The sequence below is a fragment of the Centrocercus urophasianus genome, unplaced genomic scaffold (genome assembly GCF_019232065.1).
Source record: "Centrocercus urophasianus isolate 14NV4802_14NV808 unplaced genomic scaffold, USGS_Curo_1.0 seq_9, whole genome shotgun sequence".
NCBI classification, from domain to species: Eukaryota; Metazoa; Chordata; class Aves; order Galliformes; family Phasianidae; genus Centrocercus; species Centrocercus urophasianus.
In genome coordinates, this window is record NW_024885532.1 from 35,617,613 (window position 1) to 35,643,075 (window position 25,463).

A 25,463-nucleotide genomic window follows, 5' to 3' on the forward strand; every position below is an offset into this window, starting at 1 on the left:
TCTGCACTGAGTTGGGGAAAACACTCTGAGGTAGAGAGAAAAGTTATGGCTCTGTTTGACCAGTATTTCTAAAAGCAGCATGCATACTCTGTAGGCATTAAGAACCATACTCTGAGGAAACACAAGGGAGACAGTGTAATAACCATGTATGGACACAGGGCTCAATTTTTATATAATGGGAAATGTGATGCTGGAGGCCAAAGAACCTGGAATTAATATAATCACACAGCTCTACTTGGACATAATATCTACATTTATTTTAATATCTGCATTTGTGACAGACAGATGTTCAGAAAAACATTCTGATGTCAGAGCATCTAGATGGTCTTTTAGCAGCATGTAGATAAATTCCACGGCTACACAGCTGCTCTTTTCCACACTGCTAAATACAAGTGTAAAAACTGTCAGTTTGCACTGACACAAAGCAACCTGACCCAAGTGGCTTTTCACAAGACACCATCATCACCTAATCTTAACCTACTTCAGGTTAAAAGAGAAGAGATTGCAAGTAGCTCAGTATAAATGAAATACATAGGAAAAAATTACTATGAAGAACTGCAACTTCATGGATGATTCCGTCTAGACCTTTAGAAACCAGATGGTAATTTAAACTGTCTCATACAGCTGCAACTGCTGGCAGCCTCAGGGACTGGTGAGGACTGGCACAAACTGGAGCAGTAAACAAGCAGGCAGTAGTGAAGCTCAGTTCTTTCCAGACCCTCTTATTTCAAACAGTCCTTCTTCTTCTCTGGGCTTCTAAAACCATGTCCATTCTTTCAGCTTGGCAATAGTTCTGGTTATCCCTGCTCTTAAACACCCTTACATGCTTGCACAGCTGGATTATAGAACACTTCAGATAGGACAGAATAAAATTAAGTCAACTGAAGTGGTTAAAAATATCCCATAGCAGGAAATGATGTGGGCACATACCCTCTGCATAGCCTTTTCTGATCTCCATGGAATTCCAGTTATTTAGTGCAAGTTATATTTCACTTTTGAATCCCATCTGAAATGCTTGACTTCTAATTACTCTACCTCTATAAATTATTCTATATTTCCAACAATTTCAAATTTGAAGTTGCTGAACATCTAATTTAACCCCTGTGGAGTCTGGAGAGAAAATTCACAGCTATCAATGATTTGTGGTTTTACAGAAAAAAAGAAAAAAGCTCACCAAACAAAAACCATGATTAGCATGCAAAATGAGAGATTCATTAAAATGGATACAAAATTATTAACCCAAACTAGCAGAACTAGAAAAGTTTATCAGCATATCTGAATTCAAGATTATCTACAGTGAAACCTCAAAACCTTACATCCTTATCTAAATTTTGTATTTGTCTTTATAATATGGCACAGCTTTACAACAAATACATTTGCCTTTAGTCAGAAAGGAGTAGCCAAATTTTGCACAAATCTAAATTCACAGAAGAGTTATGTTCAACTGTAGGACAGAAATGAACACCTCAGAGCTATGAAAATTGTTCCATTGAGTATGAGACTCAATCTGTTTGGTATGTTGGGGGAAGAAAAAAAAAAAAAAAAAAAAAAAAAAAGGAAGAAAAACAAACAATTTTTTGTATTGTTTTCTCCACAGGACTTAGTTTCTAGGGTTGTGAACCTGTAAGTGCAAGCCTGGGAAATATAACCACTGTATGGCAAACACCTATTAGTCAATGTAAAAAAAAAAACAAACAAAAAAACAACAAAACACAAAAAGGAAGTAAAAACATCAAAACTTCTATTAGATACAAAAAGCTTTAATTAAGGTTTTAAGTGACAAGGATATGCAATACTTTTATGTTAAGTTTCCACCTCAAAATAATTTTACGCAGGTTTAGTTCCAAGAGCACAACTCACACTTTTTCAGTTTGTTTTTACACAACTAAACCTCAAATCTTGTTCAACACTTGTGCCATGCAGTAGCAGCAATAGGACTTTTACCAATTCCTCTGCCTTTATTCACTTCATTGCAGTATAAAATTGTGATTTTTTTTTTTTAAGATAAGAGTTGACATTAAGTCCAGCACAAACAAAACACAGAAACACTTCCACTTGTTAAGCTCTTGCTGACTGACAACATTACCGAAGCTCTGCTTCCTGTTACTGCTAAGAGTAATTACTAAATTATGAGGCGAAAGGCATGGAGAATCAAAAATCCATGTGGTCAGCTTAGACTTTTCACTCAGAATTCCTTCAGCGAGGAAGCACGACATCTTCTTAAATACTGACAGAAAAATGTCAAGTTTGAAAAGGTGAATACCAGACTTAAAGGAAAATACATAAAATACGAGAGAACAGTTTTATTTACATATTTACATGTATTCTTACGATCCTTTCTTTCTAAGCATTCTCATCTTGAATCTGAACTCTGTTTCATTGGACTCTCTTGTTTAGAACAAAAGTTATCCCAATATGCAGAATCCTCAGATGTAATTGGAATTCCAGGTGCAACTAAATCTTCAAAAGTCAGTAATGTAAACTGTGGTTGATGAGGCTGCATGGAAGATACCTAAGGAAAACAGATATTAATTTTTCATGAAACAGGAAATCTCCATTTTCTTCCTGCAACTTATCCTGAAAAGTTAAAACTACACATTGCTTTCTGAAGAAAAAACATTCCAGTTAAAACCAGTGTCACCGTTGCTAATTTAGGCTATATATCGACTAACAGAAGCATGTAACAGGGTGTGCAGAAAAAGTAAGTTCTGCTTTGATTCAGTTCAGAAAACTGGGAATGCTAGGGACAAAGAATCCTATAAACACCACAGAATGACTGCTCAGAAAAAAAACAAAAAACAAACTATTACATTCTACATCACACATGATTATTTGAGATGATAGCATCAGGATTTACCAATGGAGGAATGTCTACTCATATTCCTCTGCGTGCACTCAGTCTCCTCACAGAAACTCATAGGGACAAAAGCATTAACAATCAAGCCATGATTCCCATAGTTAAATCCAGATTAAATGCAAACTCAGATATTGGAGATGACTGTGTCACAGTTTCTGCATTAAGTTAAAATGCATCTCAAAGAAAAATAGGCTTGTTTTCTTGCTGTATAGCCTGCTGTGTGCTACCTGCAAGTGTAATTCCAGGAGGGTTAAAAGTACAGTTGCATGATCTGATAGAGGCTGTAAGCTGTTCTTCTAAATACTGTCTACATGTTCAATCCCTCTAAACAAAGATGAAGAACACCCTCTCCACTCAACATACTTAACAACAGACTGAATCCCTTTTAACCGTTTCCATAGAAAATAAGGCCAAATTTATTTCTTCCATATTACTGTTAAAAAGCATCCTGAAAAAGGAAAACACAAACGTATAGAAATTCTTACTTCATTATCATAGCGAGGAGTCAGAGAATGCCACTTGTGCCACTCAATATTTCCTATTTTCAGTGGACCGTGCTAATGAAATTTAGGTCTTTATAAATTTAGTTAGTGAGCAAGTATGCCTTAGAGACTTTTCTTGATTCAAATACTTTGCATCATAACTCCCAATATATATCACATCTGTTCCTTTTGTAATAATTCTAAGGTGCCTGACAGTGATAGCCACAGTCAGCAACTAATCCTGGTTTCTGTAGTATGCTTGCATGATAAACATACTGTCAAACAGAATGCATGCATTTTCCTAAATAACATGTGACAGAGTATATCCCAAAATGTAGTTTCTATCTGTTTTTTTGAATCTAACCAACACAAGCTAAAAGATCTGCCTCACTGTGCTATCAAGGAACACAGACACAGATTTTATAACCACTTTCATCCATTAGCAGGTATTTTTGGTAGCTCCTGCTACAGTCTTTGTAGCTACATAATGGATAACAACAGATCCATTTTCTTGTGAGCAACTGAAATGTCACAGACAAACCTGGTTATTTGTCACCCTTTCCTTCTGCTGATTCTCTGGCTATTTTGGCTATGATTTCTCAATCTGCTTCAAATTTGACTTCTGCTGCTATTTTAATGGCCCAAGTCTGCTAAACTATAAAGAAATTCCCAAAAAACTTTTAAGTAGCTTTGCTGCCTCACTCCATAAAGAGACCATGCAGAATGAAGATTAATGCTGCTGTTCTTCCAACCTGTTGGTTGTTATTGCTTTCTCAAGAACTGTCCTAATGGTTTTTGAGAGCTGGATCTGCTGTTGGATACATGCAGTGATGGTCTCCCATTACAATGGGAGCTGGTGCAACAGTTCAGTAGTTCAGATTAGTTTCAGTATCCTTTTGCATCTACTAAATCCACCTTTCCAACTTGAGTCTAGCAGGCTGTAATAGAAATCACTGAATCATCTCTTGAATAAACACAGTGAATGCTGTAGCACATACATTGTAGATTTAACATCATCAGCTGCTGTCTTCTGAAACCATTTCCCCTTTCCAGCCTGTTTCTCAAATAGGCACAAACAGACTAAACGTAACAGTCCTCCAACAATCTGACTAATACTGCAGTTAAGACAAGCTTTCTTCTCCTTGGCCCTACATCTGAGATGAGGTCTTATTTTATCTAAAGCATCATGCTAAGCTTATGTTCAAGTAACTAGTTACCAAGATACCAAGACCTGCAAACACTTTGTGATTTCTTACATCAGTATGTTGCTGTCCAAATCCCTCCTGTTTCCCAAGAGCCACTGCAACGTGATGATAGTCATCTAACCGTGTTTCCTAGTAAAGATGAAAAACAGCAATGTAAAAGTTTTTTCTTCACTCAGTTTCCAGCAGACTACATACACAGTTAAAACATGGCTAGAACAATACCAAAGCATTTAAATTTTGAATTTAAATACCAAATTTATATTTAAATACCAAAGCATTTACTTTAGAATAGTGACGTTCAGAAAAAGCAACAGACCTTCTTAGAAAGTTTGCTGGAGAGCTCAAAGATGCAGCTACAGTTAGCAGAGATGAACTGGTTACTGTTGATGGGCACCATCTCACCTATTTTTAGACATTTATGCACCAGTCTGTGACCTCAGTCTTCCTTTATCATACCTTTCTAAGTCATAAACCATACAATCTATTTTAACTCTTTGTTTCCAAATGAGATGAACTATGAGCTTTCTCTGGAGAACATCCTAAAGACCAAGAACATAGGTGTAAACTTAAACCAATGACCTTCCTGCTCTTGGCTGTGGGCATCATGCAAGTCCACAACCTCAAACTGCTGACACAGTGGTCTGAAAACTGGTTTGTGGAAATACAGTTTTCCACAAAAATATATTTTAATATACATATTTTAGTTTATATATTTAGTTTATATCTTTAGTTTATACATATATATGCACATGTATAACTTATAATTACTTAATTATAGTATTTTAATATTATTATTGATACTATTAATAACATTTTAATATAATTTATATTTAAAAGTTCCACACACCCCATGAACACCTAAGAATTCATCATAGGCAATTCATTTCAGAAGAAACTGCTGTTATGTATGGTTTCTGAATGTTGATTTTATAGTCAAGTCATAATCCTGTTTTTGTTTTGTTTTTAATAAAGGGGAAAACATTTTCCTTGTTTCTTTATCAAAAGATTTCCATACCGTATCTGCACAAACTTTCTAAAATGGAAACCAAGAATAGGAAGAATTTAATGTAAAAACAAAACAATCTAGATGCTACCATTAACCTGAAAATCAGGTACTTGTGTGGATACCCTCCTGGGAGGTACAACTGAACCTCCTATTTCCACTTCTCTGGGAAATACTAACACACTGTATAATTACAAAAAGAAAATATCATCATGTCCTCTCTTCTGTGATTCCCCAATAGCACTTACAAAACAGGTACCAAGATGCTCAGCTCCAATGTACTGAATCCAGTTAAGACAGTATCTGTTCTACTCACATGCAGAAGAACCACTAGGCTGGGGCACTTCACAGTCAAAGATGTGGGTGCCTTGGCCAACAAGTGCTGGTGTGAGAGCAGAAATAATGGCAAGTAATTGTTAAAGTTCTCGCAATGCTTTGTGCTTGTCCTGAAGAAAAATGACCATGTCCACTTTTTAATCACTTTACTTCCTCCCTACCCCCTTTTTATTTTTTGCCTGTCCAAAAGGCTGAAGACAGATGAGACTGCACACAGTTCATCACACAGCAGCCTACATCTGTTGTCAAATGACTGAAAACAATTGTTACAGCTTTCAGCAAAATGCACGTTTGGTTTTGTGACATGAACTGATAGATTACTTACCGTTGATGCAACAATAAACACAGATCATGTAAAGTCTCTCACATATTGTTAACAAAACTATTTTCTGTCAATTTCAAGTTGCATTTAAGTGGAAGTGACTCTTTAGATAATAGGGACTATTCTCCTGCAGAGACCCCTCCTCTCACTGAATGATTAATTCAGAGGATTCTCTCCCATTTACTTCACACATCCTCAGTGCAATAGAGGTCAGAAAACAGTTTTCAGCATCTTCTAATTAAATGTAGCAAACTATGCCCTATATTTTATCTTCATTGCCTCACTGAAATGTAAACCCAAAACAAACATAGGAGATCTTTCCTGGCTCCTGCTAATGGCCAGCAAAACCCTTACAGCGTGGAGTTAATGCAGCACAGAGATGCTTAAAAACAGCATATCAATCTGTTTTGTATTCATCTGGAGATATCTGTACACAATCTTATCAATTAAATCCAATTTCTTACATGAAAATGAATGACTAAACAAAAACAGAAGCAGCACTGGAAACAAAAACATTACAGAAATTCCTCTGGTTTTGTGAAGATTCCTGTCTATAAAACAGAGAATATGTAATAGATCAAAATTTGTTTTTCTCTGAACCAACTAAAGGCACAATGAGACTTATAATTACCTCATTTCAAAGGCTCATCAGAATGACGTGTCTGGGATTCAGATCAGTCTGGATTCACTAAAACAGATAATTTATGAGTAAACTGCACCTTCACAGGCAGCAGAACTGATTGCTGTCTGAATCCAGTTGGATTAGCTAGTTTTGGAAGCAAGCTTTAATTCCTATTTCTTCCTCAAAATAAAACATAACCTCCTCTTATCGAGGGAGAAAGACTCCATTACTATTGCATGCTAACAACCATTACTAAATATGCTTCAAATTAATCCAGGTAATCTCACTTTGGAAGTAATGTGTTTGCATGCAGGCAAACAAAGCAAGTATTTGCTATCAAAACATCCAATCAATCATTTTTGTAGCAGCAGTGATGCCAGGTGATTCTCAAACCCTGACTGAAGTTTAGGGTGAATGGGTGCTCCCTGTGTACTGATTATATGAAAACTGAGGTAGGGAACAAAAAAAAGAGTTATCTAATAAAGACTCCAGAAACTGCTATCTGACCACTCTTCCCAATTAACTGTATGAAAGTGAGAAAAAGTCACAAATACACTTTATAAAGATTCATCATTAGGATTTTTTTCCATATATATATAACTGTAACAGGTCTGCTGCAGATAGATATTATATACATGCAATTCCCTCTCTGAACTATAAAACTTGTCAAAATTATCATTGACAACTTCCTTCACCTACATTAAAATTAACTAGTACTTTATGCTGTAAGTTTATTTTTCTTCAAAAGAAGCAAATGGATTATATGAAACTCATTGATAAAATTATATAAAAAAGTAAAAATCAAAATGTATGTCTTCATCTTAAATTAACACTCTGACACAAACACTGTACCACACTTCAGTGGATTACTGCGTTTTAATTTTTACTAAATTTCTAATTTTTACGTTTTAATTTTTACTAAACAAATTGTCTTCTTTTTCCTGTCTCTCTAAAAAAAGACACGTGCACTGCCCATTGCAAACAAATCATATGAGGGCTGCTCCGAAAGCAGCACCTTGTGCTGGCCCACAGCATCAGAGGCGGGTGGTGGTGGTACGGCAGTAGAGGTCAAACCTTCCCACCAATATTTCATCAACATTTCATGCTGCTGCTGTGTGACAGATGGCAGCAGAGGGGCAGTCTGACAGAATGGCATCTGGCATGGAAGTGTGTATGAAGAAAGTCGCAGAACTGAATTCCTCCACGTGGAAAAAATGGCACCCACTGACATTCATCAGTGTTTGCTGACCATTTGTGGAGACCAAACAGTGGATGTCTGCGCAGTGAAGCAGTGGGTGGTGCTCCTGTTCATCACTGGTGAAAATGCAGAGGTAATGGTGGTGACTGTGTTGAAAATCAGTGTTTTATAGCTGAGAAATTTCTATATCAGTGTTATTGCTCCTTTGTATCTGTTGTAGTTTCCACAGAAATAAATAGGAGGCATTACTTTCAGAGGGATCTACTTATCTAGCACACATAGTAAGATAAATGTTGAAACTCAATTTACGCTTTTGAATGAAGTTTTATTGTATTTTTCGTCCTATTACCTCCAAAATAGTTAAAGGGAATGTGAGAAATAATCTCTAGAGAACCATATGAAACAAACACCTAAAACTAAGTCAATTTATCATTAACAAGATGTTCCTGAGCTACTGCTTCCTACCCAAGCTCAAAAATACATGAGGAATGGCAGAAGGAAAAAGTACAAAACTAATCCTTTAGGTAAAAAGGAGGCAAAAAGGCAACTATACAACATATATTTAGTGTTTACAATGAAATGGAAAAAAATTATGTTCGCAGAAAATTCTACCTACAATGTGAAGAAATTTAAAATGCATGTTCCCCTAATGTGATTAACTACTATTTCTCTTGATTTGTTTTTTGGCTTGCAAATGAAGAGGCAGTAAATTTTTTTCAAGTCTTTATGCTTTTAAGTTGCTTTTAAGTTGCCATTGTATTCTCTAAAGGAGATTTCAGAGTATTTTTGTATACCTTAAGTTGAGAAATAAACTTTTTACTTTTTTCTTTAAAAAACAAAAAACAAACAAACAAACAAAAAAAACCAAAAAAGCAAAAAAAACTATCTCCTACTGTTGGTAAGCTAGATTCTCTTTAAAACTCAAAGGAAGAGAATCCAAACTATGAGATAACTGGAGCCTTGCTCTCTCTTTGATCATCTCCTACCATACAGACCTGTAAAGTAAAAATGAACTTTCTATCTGACAGAAAAAGTCCTCTCAGGTAAAGTCAGCACAAAAGTGAACACAAGGAAAACTCTGTATCAATAACAGGAGTCTTAAAGGTAATTCTCAGTGATTTCTCCTGGATGACTCCCCCAGATTTCTCAAAATTACTGCCTGCAGTTACCAAAGTTACTTCAAGAGTTTGGCTCAAGGCCAAATGATCAAACAAAACTAAGAATTCTGTAAGTAAGAAAATGGGGACAACATTTTGTCTTCTCACAAGATTCTTCTAAAACTACAGAGGTTCTTAATTTTAGTCTGGAGACAGACAACTGGAAAACTTTTTTTTTTTTTTTTTCTCTCCTTTTAATTAATGTAGATTTTTAAATGAAATTATACCCAGCAGAACTAGTATTTTAAATGAAACCTGATAATAAATTTTGTCTTTGAGATAATATAATCTGCATAGTTAGAAGGCCGTGCTCTTGGGAAGCAGTGGGCAAGCATGGAAGCGGAGGTGTTTCTCAGACAAAAATTAAATTAAGCTTCTAGCAGTATCACTGAGTTATAAAGAAAAAAGTAAAATTATAAAACATGTAAGTACTACAGGTAGCTATCTATAGCATCACCTCCGAGCTATTTTATTCAATCAACCACCAGCATGATCAAAATTTGGAGCTTCAGATGTTCATCAAAAGAGATAAATGCTTCTGTGCCAATGGTACAGTTAGCATTAACACAGAAAACAGTCATACTGCAAGATGTGCCACAATCTTTCCTAAGATATTTCTTGCCAGACTGTAATTCCCACCATAGGATTTCATGACATGCTCAAATCCTAGAGACCATGGCAATATTAGTATGAGAACTGATTGAGTGTAGGTGGATTTTAAAATAGCAGAAACCCAAATGCGACTACAGATGCTGAAAGGAATGAACCCTGAACAGGTTAAACGTTACTGGTACAAGTTAACTTATGCCATATTTTATTTTTTTATTCACTATATGCACACCATACATGCACTGCGTATGCTATGTAAAACGAGCATACACCACATACTGGTCATTCACACAAGCTCTACCACAGCAGTCATGTCCAACAATGCAGATACTTGCAAAATGTAATGCTTCACACACACTGCAGGCTGATTACTCAAATGGAATATTTTCTCAATAGAGGTGCAAAGTATATAATCTTTGAATTCCAGCCAGCCACCAACATGCTGCACAATCTAACAGAAGATGGAGACTGGGACAAACAGGAACAAAAATCCCTTTCTAGACAACTTTAAAGTCACATTGTTCTCTCCATTTTTCCTTTCAGTGATAGATTGAAAGTGTTTTTGGAGCACCCGTGATTTTTTTTTTTAGCTAATTAAATATTGTGAGATGATAGTATCAGCTCTTTCTCTCCCTGTCCTTCAAAACACATTAGATGGCCACTGGTCACACCCATAGATGTTTCACAGTTAAGTCTCAATAATTTTCAAGGAGGGAAAAGTAAAAAAAAGCCCAAACATGTCAACAAAGACAAAACCCAACACTCAGAAGACTGAGCTCCAAAAGGATGTTCCAATTTAGTAAAGGCAATTGTTTGTAATATCTGCCCATTCCAACACACAGCAACCAGTGAGTACCTCTAAAATTCAAATCTACGTAACACAGTGCTTCTTGTTCATTCAAGCAGGTGAAGGGAAAAAAAAACAAAACAACCAAACAACAACAAAAACACAACCAAAAAGATGAAGACACATGTCAAGCGTTTAACATAAATGCTAACTAATGGCATTAGCTATCACCAGTCTCATTCTCAGCCAACTGATCACAGAATCACAGAATATCCTGGTTTGGAAGAATTTCAAATATTTTTTTCTTTTACACTTTTCAGAAGTGAGGTCTGAATACACTTCACTGAACTTCCTGCATGGCCAGGGATGAATATCCTCGAGTGCCAGAACAATACTCCAGGAACAGAAAAAATAAAAAGCCATTCTAATGGATGTACTTTGTAGGAGGATTTTGTGATCAACAAAAACGTTTTTACACGCCAGAGATTTATACCCTACATTTTAATCTATATCTGTTCAGTGCAGTTATATAGAATAAAGGTGTGAAGTTACAATTAATAAAAAGAGTGCAATGCAATTAAAAAAAATAGTTTGAAGATTTCATACCTCAAAAGTCCACTCTTCCTCTTTTTCTCCATCCAACAGCATCTGGGTCTCTTTATACACCTTCCCTATTTCCATTTGCAATGGGGACACATTAAATTCAATTCTTTGCAAGTTAAAACCAATCCCAACTCCAATAGCCTTTAAGAAGCTTTCTTTTAGGGCCTAAAAGACAGAGCACCATTATCAGTATATTCACTGTTCATACTGGTTGTTTCAATTAACCTTCTCTATAAACATTATTTATAAGCAGACATTGTAGGTCAAATAAATTAAGGGCTTATACCTGTTAATATGACAGTAGACTGGCACAGTTATCAAGAGAAAAAAGTTACCATCATTGTTATTACTTTTCTCACTGCGTAAAAATGAACATCTAGATATGAATCATTTAGCTTGTTCTCAGTACATGTTTAAAACTAGTTATAAATCCCTCTAGAAATATCAACTATATTATGGTTCTTGCAGATAGTCCGACGTTAAATAGATAATCTCTGTATGTTCTTGAACGATGAAAGTATACGGTTTTCTCATAATTTAAAGAATAACAAAACATCCTAAACAATTTACTAGTATTGTAGTCTTTAAATAGAAAATAAATGTATTACCCAATGTCGATGAAACATATCCAGCTGCATCCACTCATTATTCATAGACTTGATTACACGCCACTCTGTCTCAGTAAACTGTCGTTTCATGATACGAAAGAAATTTGGAATTGAGCTACTACCTACGGATTGGAAACAAATATTTACAGGAATTTTAATAGAGCAGCAAAGGTAAGCACATGAATTATTTTACTGCTCTGAAGAAAAGCTCGCTCATAAGAAAAGAAATATGAACACCCACTGCTCTGCAATTGGAATTTATATAGCTTCAAAGCAGTGAGCAGATGCTCACTGACAGTTCAGAACACAGTATAAAAAAAAATCATTCCTATGGCAGAATTATTACATAACAAAATCTGATATGAGAGTCAAATACATTCCATATTTTCAGACAGCATTTGACCAGTGGAGATTTTATACGCATTAAAAAATTATATCCAGCTATAAAGAGTAGTATATACAATCTTTAGTATTTGACTGCTTGATCTAGTAACATTTTATAAAACATTTTACAAAACAGCATGCTGCTTGTCAGAACTCATGAGGCTATTCTGCCTTCTGTTGTCAGACAGTGGGATATGAAACAAACACTTTAATGCACATGCAGAAATACAGACCCTCAAATTTATCATACAGACAAAAGAAAAAGAAGCCTTAAATTGTCGGATTAAATTTTAGCCTCCACAAAAATGAGCACAGCTGTGTGCTGCTGTCACAGCTTTTCAGGAACCACACCACTTTTTCCCTGTAGTCCTAATGTATTTTGCAAGAGACACTACAGATTGTGTGGTTATATTGGTCAGTGGCATTCCTACAATGCACTGGAAGCTATGGACATCATTACACACTTCACTAACCACCCACAACCTGTTTGATTAATCAGTATACCATGCAATTTGTCCCACAGGGCTTACAGCTGGCTAAGCAGACAATGGCACAAAGCAATCTATTTTCTTTAGTTGGGATAACCAAAATCTGGATAGAGAAAATTCCACATACTGAGACAGTATTTTTTTGTATCTTACGCAATATTCTTGTTAAGGGGAAAATACTAGTCGTGTTTAATGCAAACTAATCTCACCTCCCTCACTGCAAGGCCACTCTCAATTATTCCAGAGGGATTGTAGCAACTGGGAGATGTATCTGAAAGTGGAGAAAAGCAAACATTGCTCCTATCTTCAAATGGACAAGAAAGAGGGCTTGGGGAACTGCAGGCCAATCAGCCTCACCTCTGACCCTGGGAACAGCTGACAGAAACAGCTCATCCTGTAAACCAATTTCCAGGCACAGGAATAGGAAGAAAATCATCAGCAGTAGTCATGAATGAGCATGGATTTATCAGGGGGAAGTTATGCTTGATCAACTAGATAAGCTTCTACAAGAACATGATCAGAACGATGAGAGCAGTGGATATCGTCTTCCTGAACTTACGTCAGACCTTTGATACAAACCCCAACACAATCCTCATAAACAATCAGCTGATGCATGGGTTAGATGGGCAAGCCCAGTGTGCAATGATTATTAAACCTCTTTAATAAAGTGGTTGTCTTCTACACGTACATAAGCACTATATAAAAACAGATATTGGCTGCAGCAATATTTGGAGTCACACTAAAGGAAAGACCCAGGTTTCCTGACCATTTCCTTTCCAGATCATACTGCAAAATGGAACCTGACATACTGTACATATATCATGGCATTGATATTTTAGAGATGCCTTCAATTTTCTTTATAGACTGCAGTGAAAAAACTTCTCAACATAGAAATTATGATGGCAGTTGCTGTAGTTAGCTAAAGGAATGATCCATGTCAGGACAGAAATAACATTCTTTTCAGGAGAAAAAGAGAAAGAAAAGCAACCACAACGTCAAGGATGGTGGATGACCGAGGCACACATCTGCGAGACGCTCCAACTTCCCTGAAACAATGAATAAACTAAACAATACTTCAATTTGGAGAAAGGTCTTTAATTTGCTGAGTTTAAATGGACTTTTTTTTTCAATGATCAGATGACTGTACTAAAAAACACTCCAAACTCTTTAATTTCTCCTCTTCCTTTTTGCAAGTATTTAAGGAAAGGCCAGCATCTTCTTCAGATCATTCAAATTATGAAAAATTCAAGAACTCCCTCCTCCTGCTCTCAACAACACATGGTTGTTAACACCAGCAGACAACACTTTCAGAATCTAGAGGTTTCCTGCATTGTCAAAGCTGTTCTGCCCCACAAACTATATCACTCAACATGGTGTATGCACATTATACTAAACTATTCAGTACCTAAGATGTATACCATACCCATTCACACTGCCTTTCCAGTCCTCATTCCTTTTTGGCCATTTCTTCAGCTGTGTAACTACACTTCTGTTAAGATGCTGGACAGTCATGTTCAAATTTACATGGTAAGCTGGCACCTCCTCCCACTGAAAAACCCAGGCACTGTTTTCTACTGAACTGCCCTCTCCTCCAGTTTCCTTTTTAATATAGTGCAATAATTTTGCTCTGAGGAATGGATCAGATCACAGGCCTTGTGGCTCAAGAACCCACTAGCAGTACTACAACTGCTTAGTCTGTTTCTCCATATTTGTTTGAGTATCAAAGGAAAAGAGATTCACAGAATCATAGGAAATTTCAGATTGGAAAGGACCTCTAGAAACCATCTGGTCCAACCTTCTGTTGAAAACAGGGCCTTATATTATCCAGGGACCTGTCAAGCAGAGTCCTGAGGGAGATTCCACCCATGCAACAACATATTTAAAGGATAAAAACAAACAGAAAGCCCACTGTGCAATAGCTGGGAGAGAGGAGTAAGAAATGAGAGAAGCAGCTCTGCAGGGTCAGTGCAGAAAGAGAGCATGAGGCGCTCCAGGCACCAGAGCTGAGATTTCCCTGCAGCCCTTTCTCCTGAGAGGCCTGTGGAGGTGCAGGCTGTCCCACTGCAGGCCACAGAAGATCACATCACAGTAGACATACACACTGAAGCCAGTAGAAGACTCCACCGCAGTGCAGGCTTCTAGCAGAAACTCCAGCTCACAGCAGAGCAGGTTTTCTGGCAGGAACTGTGCCTCATGGAATATCCAAGCTGGACTAATATCTTCCAGAAGGGCCACACTCCATGGAAAGGACCCATATTGGAGCAGATCTTGAAGAACAGCAGTCCATGGTAAGGGCCACACTGTAGCAGCTCCTAGATGATTGTATCCCATGGAGGGAACCCATCCAGAGCAGAGGATTAGTGTGAGGAGGAAGGTAGGAGACAAAGTGTTAGAGACTGACCACAGAACGGCCAGGGTTGGAAGGGACCTCAAGGATCATGATTCTCCAAACCCTCTGCTACATGCAGGGCCACCAACCTCCCCATTTAATACCAGACCAGGCTGCCCAGGGCCCCATCCAATCCGGCCTTGAACACCTGCAGGGATGGATGGGGCATCCACAACCTCTCTGGGCAGCCTATTCCAGCACCTCACCACTCTCTCCGTAAAGAACTTCCCTCTGACATCCAACCTAAATCTTCCCTCCCTCATCTTAAAACCATTTCCCCTTGTCCTGCTGTTATCAACCCTTTCAAAGAGTTGATTCCCCTCCTGTTTGTAGGCTCCCTTTAGGTACTGAAAGGCTGCAATGAGGTCACCCCGCAGCCTTCTTTTCTCCAGGCTGAACAAGCCCAGCTCCCTCAGCCTGTCTTCATAGGGGAGGTGCTCCAGCCCTCCAGTGATCTTTGTGGCTTTCCTCTGGACCCTCTCCAACAGCTCTCTGTCTTTCTTGTACTGGGGGCTCCAGACCTGGACACAGTACTTCAGATAGGGCCTCACAAGAGCTATATGCCTGCACTGCTCAGGACTGGGGAAGAGGTAGAAGAGTTGGAGTGAAGCTGAAACTCAGAAGGGTCAGAAGACAGGAGTTCTCTATTATTTTCTTTCTCACCATCGTACACTATTATTATTACACTATTATGAATAGGCAATAAATTATGTTAATCTCCCTCATGCCAACTCTATTTTGTTCATGACAGTGATTGGTGAGTGATCTGCCCACACTTACCTTGACCCACATCCTTTTAAATCTTCTTTTTCTCCCATGTCCTGTTGGGGAGAGGGAACTTGATGATCTTAAGACATCTTTTCCAATGTTAATGATGCAATGATTCTTTTATCCTCTGTTAGTAAACTTTAAAGAATATTACATCCTTAGAAGTATAACCTGACTAATAGTTCAGAATCTGTCTCCGATATATTTAAAAAAAAAAAAAAAAAAAAAGTAAAGTACTGTATTGCATTAAAAAATCTGATACCATGACAATTTCAGAAAGAGTGAGAAGTACTAAGTGATACTGGAATAGTCCAGTATCAAATCTGGAAAATGGTTGTGCACATCTATATATGGTTTTTTTTGTTTGTTTGAGGTTTTTTTGCACAAACTATATTGAAATACGTAAATATATTATATAGAATTATTCGACTTAAATGACAACTGGCCAAAAATCTGCTTTGCATCCTCCCTGTTACACAGTAAAAATTCAGATAACATATAAATGATTCATTTTAAAAAGATGTAGGAGAGAGAACAAAGCATTAAGTCCGGTTTGAGAAAAGGTTTCAGAAATAGTAAGTAAATACAGGGCTATTTTTCTCCATTTTTCAACCTGTTAAAAATAAAATGAAGTAAGTTGCCTTTGCAGGAAAATATAAAGCCATAAAATTGAGATCTATACAGAGCATGCTACTAATAGTCCTTCAGACAGCAGCATTTACCAATACAGAAACCTTTAGACTGGTTTAAGTTTACACTTCCACAAACACAAGGTCAGTCCTAAAAGATCTTGGTAATACAACGTTCTCTTAGCAAGCCCAAACTCTCCTGCCATACCTGATGTTAGTAAAACCATGACATGCCTTCTCAAGAATACAGAGGGGAGCAAATGGCCAATTGTCCTCAGTACAGTTGTTAAACACTTCTACAGTCAAAACCAAATTGCTTTAGTCAGATACAAACTAGCTTATATTGCGTTCTATAGCCAAACCAATTAAAATTGAAGGCTAAAACTACTATTATTAGCTTACTGACCAGCCAATCTCTAGAAAAAAAGAATAAAAACAGAATCCTACCTGCCTTGAACTGCATGAAAGAAACAGGTCAGTGATCACACAATTGTAGGGGATGGAACGGACCACCAGAGAACACTGAGTCCAACCCCCAGGGATCAGGAACTAATACCTAATCAGTACATTTAAATTCATTTTCAGATAGCAAGTGGGCCTAGTAACAATGAGAAACGTACCGGCTAGTAAAATGAGCAAGTGAAGTATCAATGGATCAATCTGCTTAGTGTAAAACACAACGTAGCTATAAATCCTGCAAGCTAATGAACTGTATAGAATGAGCAAGTGTTCAGGCTCTTCAGCTGCCAATCCTTTGGTGTAGGACAGGACTCAATCTCTTGAGGTCCCTTCCTACCCCAGCAATGTGATCTCTGAAGGAAACCAAAGTAAAATGATACAGAGAAAACATTCCCTCTGCAACAAATGCCCAAGATGTTTATTAATACAATCTTAACCTTATACAGATATTTAGAAACTGAGAACAGAAGACAAATAATTATCTAGATAAATGATTAATTTAGAATAACCAGACACAAAATTAACAGGGCATGGTTTTTAAATCTATTAGCTCACACAGCTTTAGTGTTCATTGGAAACTGGACTGGCATTCTGTGATCTCTCTACCTTCCTGTCATTATCTGGTGATTCTCACAGTGAGATATTTTATATAGATAGATATATATATAGTATATAGTCTTGTTTTTCAACCAGTGACAACATCTTTTATCTTGGCATACCTCAGAAATGCAGCACCAGCCTTAAAATGCCAAAAAATTGAGGTTGCCTCTTTTGAATCACTCAACCTTTCCCAAACTGTAAAAATGGAAATAGGAGAAAGAATCAACATAATTTGATTGCGTATATTATTTTCCTCCCACCCAAGTCCTTGTAACATTAGCAAAACTGCCATGGGTTCAACTGCAATAACTCTTGGACCCAGCAGTGATTAAACTTCCAGCAAGCTATCCTGACAGTCAACAAAAGACAACCAGGAATTGTAATTGATTAGATAGCTCTACCCCAGAACTGCACAGGAGCAATAGCAATTTTGATATGGCTGTGACCCAGACAAGAAAAGTAAAATTTTATTTATCTGGATACATCACATCTGATTCCACTTCAATTCAGAGACAGGTTGTTTATGGACTGCAACAGATATATGCTGCCTGCTTTCAATTTGCTTCTAGAGTAGAGAAAATTCAAGTGGTTAAAATAAACAGGATCTTATTAATAAAGATGCTTCAGAAATTCCAAATTCATTTAATAATATGTATTTATTCGTAGCTATAACGTAAAGCAATTGAGACAATAAATCAATAACAAAATAAATACCCTTTTTTGCCTACATTAATGGTTGTACCCTTTATCTGTTTAAAAGAGCTTACAAGAGCTTACACAGCCACATCGAATAGAGCTTGAAACAGCCCCAGCATCCCAGCAAAAAATGTAAATTACCCACGGAAAAAGGTATAATAACCAGCTTTTCTATACTGAAGGTATCGACCAGCTAAAACAATAATCATGTTTTGTCAGAATGGCAGGAACTCCAATTCCTTTCAACACTGAGATTATGATGCATCACGACAAAATTAAACCCAAAATCCCCAAACCTAAATAAACCCAAAAAATGAGCTGTCTTTTATCAAGGTAGTATGGCTGAGAACACAACTACAGATCTGAAAACATCAAGCAATAAGTGAAACATGCTTATACCTCTTTAAAGGTCACAGACATTTAAGAACATGACAGGAGGAAGTTGGGTGGTGAACGCACCCAAGAATGCACACAGAAAAGGGTGGTGATGCACTGGAACAGGTTGCCCAAGGAGGCTGTGGATGCCCCATCCCTGGAAGCATTCAAAGCCAGGCTGGATGTGGCTCTGGGCAGCCTGGTCTGGTGGCTGGCAGCCCTGCACATAGCAGGGGGACCGAAACTGGATGATCATTGTGGTCCTTTTCAACCCAGACCATTCTATGATTCTATAATGTTTCAATTGAGTTTTGATTAAAAAAAAAACAAAACACAACCAAAAACCCAACAACCACACAACAAAAACCTCTACATGTTATTAGCACAATGGCACCCAGATATAAAAATCACATTTTCCTGACAAGTCATAGCAATACACTGCTGTAACACCGAATTACCAAAACCTTCTCATTGCAAAATGGAAGATGCAACACAGAAGTCTGCCTTAGCATAGGAGTCTCAAAGCCAGATTGAATAAACATTCTATAATGTTCATTCCCTAATGAACAGTATAATAATTTTTCACACTTAGAAAATCCCCGTTTCTGTGCATATGGTTCTCCTTCGTCCTCTCCCTCCTTCAAAATAATTAAGCATTATTTTAAATTTGGGAATCAATTTCTGCTATACAACAGTGAAAGAAACCATGTAAGAATAGACATTAGATAAAAGTTATAAAGCCAACTATCAAGAGTTGTAAGATTGCCTGATTGCCTGGCCTATTTGACAGCTAAAAACCAGCACGTTTTTCTGTTTGGTCTTCCCACAGAGAAGAGAGAGCTGTCAGCTGTCCTGCAGAACCCTTCCCTCTTATCAGCATATGCACGGGTCCACGCCAGACACTGTAGGAGCTGCCTCTTATCCAGCCAGTAAGTTATACAAAAGATGGAAGAAGATGGATGTATTGCAGTATAGCATAGACACAGCATGTCCCACACATCTATCTTCCAGAAATTTACTCTCTCTGTTCTACACTTCGATACCATTTCCTACTCTAATGAAAATGGTTTTATGTTAGCATACAAAAAGTCTTCATAAAGGACTGGCAAAATTTTAAGAAGAAACAATTTACCCTTAAAGAGAAGATTCAGTCACAGATTCCCTTCACAGTTTATCAGATGTGAGTGCTTAATCAGCTACTGGAGTGTTTTTACAAAACATGACGTAATTCCAGGTTAAAACAGTGTTAGAAATTTGAATAAAAATAGAATAAAAATAAAATTGCTGCATAACATTCTTTATATTTGAAATGTATGTTCAAAATGGCTGTTTTTTCCCCATTTTCAAACAGACCAAGAACAAAGAAATTCCTCCCTGTTTACTCATCAAAAGGGATAAGACCACTGTGATACTTTAGTTCAATAAGGATGAGCTAGTTACTTCAGTGCTGTTGTAAGCCTAAAATTGATGTATTTCCATATGTATAAATTCTGACATCCTTAACCAATCTTTTAAAAAAAAGCATTTAACCAAATTCCTTGTTTAATTTCTTCATCTCTAAAGAGTGCAACTATATATTTATAGTCACATCACTAGATAATAATTTGGCAATTACCTATTCTAGCAAAAGATTAGATGCTGATTGCTATAAGAAAAAAAACAAACAAAAAAAAAACAACAATAAAATCTAAACCAGTTAAAACTTCACTCACAGTAAAATGAAGTACGGCAAGATGGACAAAAACACTCAAATCTGTCTTCATACTTCTTTCAAAAAATCCTTATTGCAAACTTTGGAAAGCAAAAATTAGAAAAGCATTAGAAAAGCTCAGAAGTTTCTCCAAACGTGACTTATCCAAACATGGCCCAAAACAAGTTAACACTTGTTGCAACATTTCTGACAGAGTCATTTCTTTACTGAAAGGGTTAAAATAATGCGTTACCTCTCTGTACAAATGACATCCAGTTACTTCCACTAACAAATTTATAACACAGTACGCATTTTCCCAAAAATTTAAGCATTCATATTAAAATAATCTGAAGAAAAACAGTCTTTTACCTTGGTGTTTCTTCTTCAGCTAGTCAATTAAATGGTGTTTTAATCTACCACAATAACTTTCTGGATTACAAAAAAAAACCTCACCACCTCAGGAAATTGTAATTTGCAATATCAAAACAGGAAATCTTCCTCTCCAGCTATCACTACGTTATCTATTTCAATATCTGAACAAAGTACAAACCCTGATAAAATGTTGCAAACCCATGGAACTTGTGTAGAACTGTCTCTATCTGCAATAGCTTTTTGTGCAGCCCTTCTAAGTACTTTCACTTTTCAGATTTCAATAATGCAGAAAAAGTAATACGGAAAGAGGCACCTTCAGTATTGATCATAAATCAGAAATAAATAGCACAGATTAAGAGGAGACCAGATGTTTACGTGCACTGATTTTTATGTGTATATACCAGCACACAGTTACTGGGCACATTTTTCAAAACTTGCAACTGCATGATATTCATTTGTGTATTTAAAATACATATTTTGTTTACTGGTTGAAACAACATTGGAGACCTCCAGATTCTGTAGGACAGCATCACAGAATGGAGTGTTCTGTCCTTAAACAAGCATATTAAAAAAAAATACTGCAATGTACTTTGTACATATGGAACTCTTTGTCCTTGTTGCTGTTCCAGAGATTATAGCCTACCTATGCAAGTCGTTATGCTCAGAAATACGTGCTTTATAACCGCAGGACAACAGCACCATCCAGTGGAACTGTAGGATAAAACACCACCAGTGAAGTCAAAGGTATCCTATATTCACAGCATGGCATAAAAACAGATCTTGTCTTCTCAGAATTACTACGAACTTTCTCAGAAAGTATTTTAGGTGAGAAAAACTACTAGCATTAGTTCATAATACAGAGACTACAATTACAAATTCTTACATCCTTAATGTTGCTTATTCACTGGCTTGCTTCCCCACCACACACTACTAATAAATTCACATTACTATAAGATTATCTTTTCCAAAGATGTGCATTATAACTCCAGCAAGAAAACTGTATGGCCATAAACAAAACCTACATGAAATTCTGGTGCACGATGTTTTTTAACTTAATTCACAAGCGTTTATGTAAAGTTGCACAACGTGGAAAACGCAAGGCCAGGCACTGACACACTCCTGACAGTCACTTCTTGCATAGAATGACAAGCACATAAGTTCCTTCTTTTCATTACCATAAGATAGAACATATGTGCTCCATACAAGATGTTGACTGCTGAATTACTCCTGAAGAGTATGCTAACTACTGAACTTCAGAAATTGGAAATGAAAGCAGCAACCTTGGAATAATGTGTTTCATACTCTACTGCTAAAGTTTGTCATCATGAATTCAGACTGTGGATACAATGACTTTCCCAATAGCACCATCTTCTGCTAACACATACCTAGATCTCTGTGAAAATACTGAGATGGGTAAAGTAGCATTAGAAAGTATGCATGTTCGGAATCACATCAGCCTGCATCTCACGGGAATCATAGAATCACAGAATGGCCTGGGTTGAAAAGGACCACAATGATCATCCAGTTTCAACCCCCCTGTATGTGCAGGGTCGCCAACCACCAGACCAGGCTGCTCAGAGCCACATCCAGCCTGGCTTTGAATGCCTGCAGGGATGGGGCATCCACAGCCTCCTTGGGCAACCTGTTCAAATGTTTCTAGCTTGTTTTGGACTGGCCATCCAGATACATAATTTTTCAGCATGACCTTATTACAAAAATGTCAATTTAATTTCATCACTGAAGTCTTTGGAATTACTAGCATCTCCAGAATAACCATTATTTTTCTCTTTATAGGTAAAAACACTGAAGACTGTCTGTATCAGATCTCTACTGTTTTGTCACAGCAGCTGATGTTCCCAAATCCTCACAGCTGCTGACTGCAGCTGTTCAATACAATGCAGAACCATCTGCTCTACTGCAGGACTTCAGAACCACTGCCATCAGCAATACTAGGAAATGCTGGCAGGAGCCTCTCTCGATACTGAAGAAGTTATGAAATCAATGCAGTATTCAAAGACCTTCTGAGTGTCTTCCCTATCCCAGTGGGAGAGGGAGGTGGAGGCGAGTAGGTGGGTGAGGGCACAGCTGCCAGCCATCACAGTCTTTGAGTCACAATCTGGGGCCTAATGACTCAAGGTAACAACATAATTGATTGGAGAATGCTAGACAGAATTAACGGTTTTAACATATGTTTAATTTTTACTTCCTGCTTCTGGCTACAGCACTGACTGACTTGCTTTCAAATGTGCCTACTTGCTCCATGGCATGCTCCTGCTCCTGCTGTACATCAAATTTCAGGACTTGTTAATGGCTACACTCAGCATCTGCAATTTGCTGCGCTGTTCATCATTTTATTTTGTTTTGCCTGGAAAAGCCACAATAAAAGCAGTATGCTCAAGCACAACACAGTATTTGGCTCTGCATTATTCCAGTCCCTTCAGAGATGCATATGCACTAACGTGGCCTTATCAACACCCCACAGTTTCTATCAGGAATATCCAGATGCTCTGGTGTGGGGTCCTCCTCAGGCTATAGTGGGGACACACACTCCAGCATGGTTGTGGAGCCTTTCTACTCCTGCAACAGCATTACCTGATGACCATCATTTTTTGAGTTAGTCTGCAAACACAGGGAATTGAGTCAGTTATTTTTGCTTTGAACTGTAGTAAAGTTTCTGTGCATATTCACAAAATGTACCATTCGAAAAATTTAATGCTGACAATAATCAACAAAAAAGCATACTGCATTCAGAAAGATATGAAGTTAGGGTTTTAATTTTTTTTCATACTACATTAAAACATTTTGTAGCATGATGTGCTGGACAAACTGAAGATTATAAAGAGAGATTTTCTCAGCTGTGTTACTGGTTAATTGTTTGACAAGGATTTTCAAAGTCTGAAAAATATCAGTATATCCTAAATCTCAGCATACTTCCTTCTCTCCATCACTGAGCATTTGTGAACAAAACAACCTTCATAAAAGTGCACTTAAAAATATCCTTTACTAACAATTTATAATTGGTATTAAATAAATACATTCCAATTTATGCTTTTGGTCCTTTAGTTTACTAAGAGTCATGTTAGCTTAAAGTTTCATCCAATTAAATAAACCAACAGCAGATGTTTTTGAATGTAGCTCCATACTAGGGATACCTCTAACACACTCAGTTGATTCCTCTCACTGAAGATTACTGTACAGACATAGCAAACATGCCAGTTTGTTGCATTCCTGGGCCCAGAGCTGATGCATACAATGTCTACATTTACACAAATGGGAAAAAATATTCAAAGCTACAAGCTGTTAAGATCTCAGAGAATTGGATCTCACTCCCCAGCACTGAAAGCTGTCCTTGTTTCTACCTCCCCAATGGTTAGCAAACCTGCAATTAAAATATCTGCAGGTGCCAATCCTGTCAACATCACAACAGGATTCATGACCTTATTCTTCCAGGGTTCTGGTTTCTAAATATATTCCCATTTGGTGCAACAGGAAACCTTAAGCAAACAGTAAAGAGTGTGTAATAGTTTTTTTTTTAAAAAAAAAAAAAGCAAATATGTGCACACACACTTCTGATAACACTAAATTGCTAGGACACAGATTGATTATTTGGGAAACTTTGATGTCTTCAGCACTTAAACATTACAGAATCTGCTTTGGTCACAGTAACGCATTACCTGGTAAATCAGTCTTCATTATATCAATGCCAACTTGAAGCCCAGGCTCAGCTGCAAGAACTGCATAATCTCCTTGATGAGAGACGTTGAAGTTGTAATTTGAACATACACTGAATATGTTGTTTGCCAGGAAAGGTTTTCCTTTCGATGTCCTTTGCAAGTGTATTTCATTCCAAGGTATGAACAGCTTTTCTGCAATTAGTTTCCGCATCAGCAGGCGACCGGCCTATGAAATAAAATGAAATCAGACAGAACTATTGTGTGATGTGTAACATCACTGTAGCTGCTAAAACATCACCTGCCTAAAAAAGTACGTTTTCATTATTGCCAAACAAAAGCGAGCTTTTGTGACAGATCATTTAGGTTTGCCCCTTTACAAAAGCCCTAGCCAAGTAAATTTAGCCAAAAACCAGAAGCTTTTCACCAGAGCTGGGTATGCAATATGCATATCACTATCAGCACAGAGCCTGACAGGGTCCGCAGAAAGCAGACTAAGCCTTGAAGGCTGACATAAAATCGGTCCTTCTCTATCTTATTTACTTCAGATACTTCGCTGCACTGATGAATGCTCTTTGTATTATCCTTCATACACAGCAAAACTCTCCAAAGCTTCCTTTTATGAACAGTCATCCAGTGACTCAGGCACTACAAGAAATGCTGACCAGCTGAAAGCGCGGGGTCACTGCTTACAGACACGTCAGCAAAAAGCCCTGAGTAGCGCATTGCTGCGTAGGATTTAAATCCTAAACGGATCACGTGGAAGTCTCAGAATGAAACAGCTTTATTCTCCTACACACCGCCCTCACTCACTCACACGTAACCTCACGGATCAGCCGGTTCTGCCTCCTCCCTCACGTCACGCCGTAAGGCCACCAGGACGCGCTCGCAGCCCGGACGGCCGTTACGCTGCACAGCGCGGCCCCGAGGGAGCCGCTCAGCTCCTCCACCGCGCCCCCGCCCCCCCGTGTGTGTACCAAGGCGGCTTTGGAATCGCGAGCATAGACAAAGCGGCCGATGCGCTCCTTCTCCTCGGGCTGCACCAGCCGCGCCGCCAGCAGCCACTCCTCGCGACGGGGTCGCCAGGCGGCGCAGGGAAAAGCCCAGCGCACACCGCCCATAGTCCCGCAGCCGGGACAACCGCGCCCGCCCA

General features: G+C 37.8%; 1 protein-coding gene across 3 annotated transcripts; it reads right to left on the bottom strand.

Moving 5' to 3' along the window:
• Positions 1 to 232: 232 nt before the first annotated feature.
• Positions 233 to 25,431, bottom strand: AASDHPPT (aminoadipate-semialdehyde dehydrogenase-phosphopantetheinyl transferase). Of its 3 annotated transcripts, XM_042838811.1 has the most exons (7): positions 25,288 to 25,431; positions 24,314 to 24,539; positions 11,790 to 11,911; positions 11,185 to 11,346; positions 4,596 to 4,673; positions 2,320 to 2,512; positions 233 to 2,227 (listed from the first exon to the last, which is right to left on the bottom strand). In XM_042838811.1, exons 1-6 carry the CDS (start codon positions 25,429 to 25,431, stop codon positions 2,354 to 2,356), a joined length of 891 nt encoding a protein of 296 aa, XP_042694745.1. In that variant the 3' UTR covers positions 233 to 2,227; positions 2,320 to 2,353. The 3 variants fall into 3 exon arrangements, with proteins under 3 accessions (XP_042694745.1, XP_042694744.1, XP_042694746.1); XM_042838810.1 differs by having other exon boundaries at positions 233 to 2,512; XM_042838812.1 differs by lacking the exon at positions 25,288 to 25,431 and adding an exon at positions 25,128 to 25,207 and having other exon boundaries at positions 233 to 2,512.
• Positions 25,432 to 25,463: the final 32 nt, after the last annotated feature.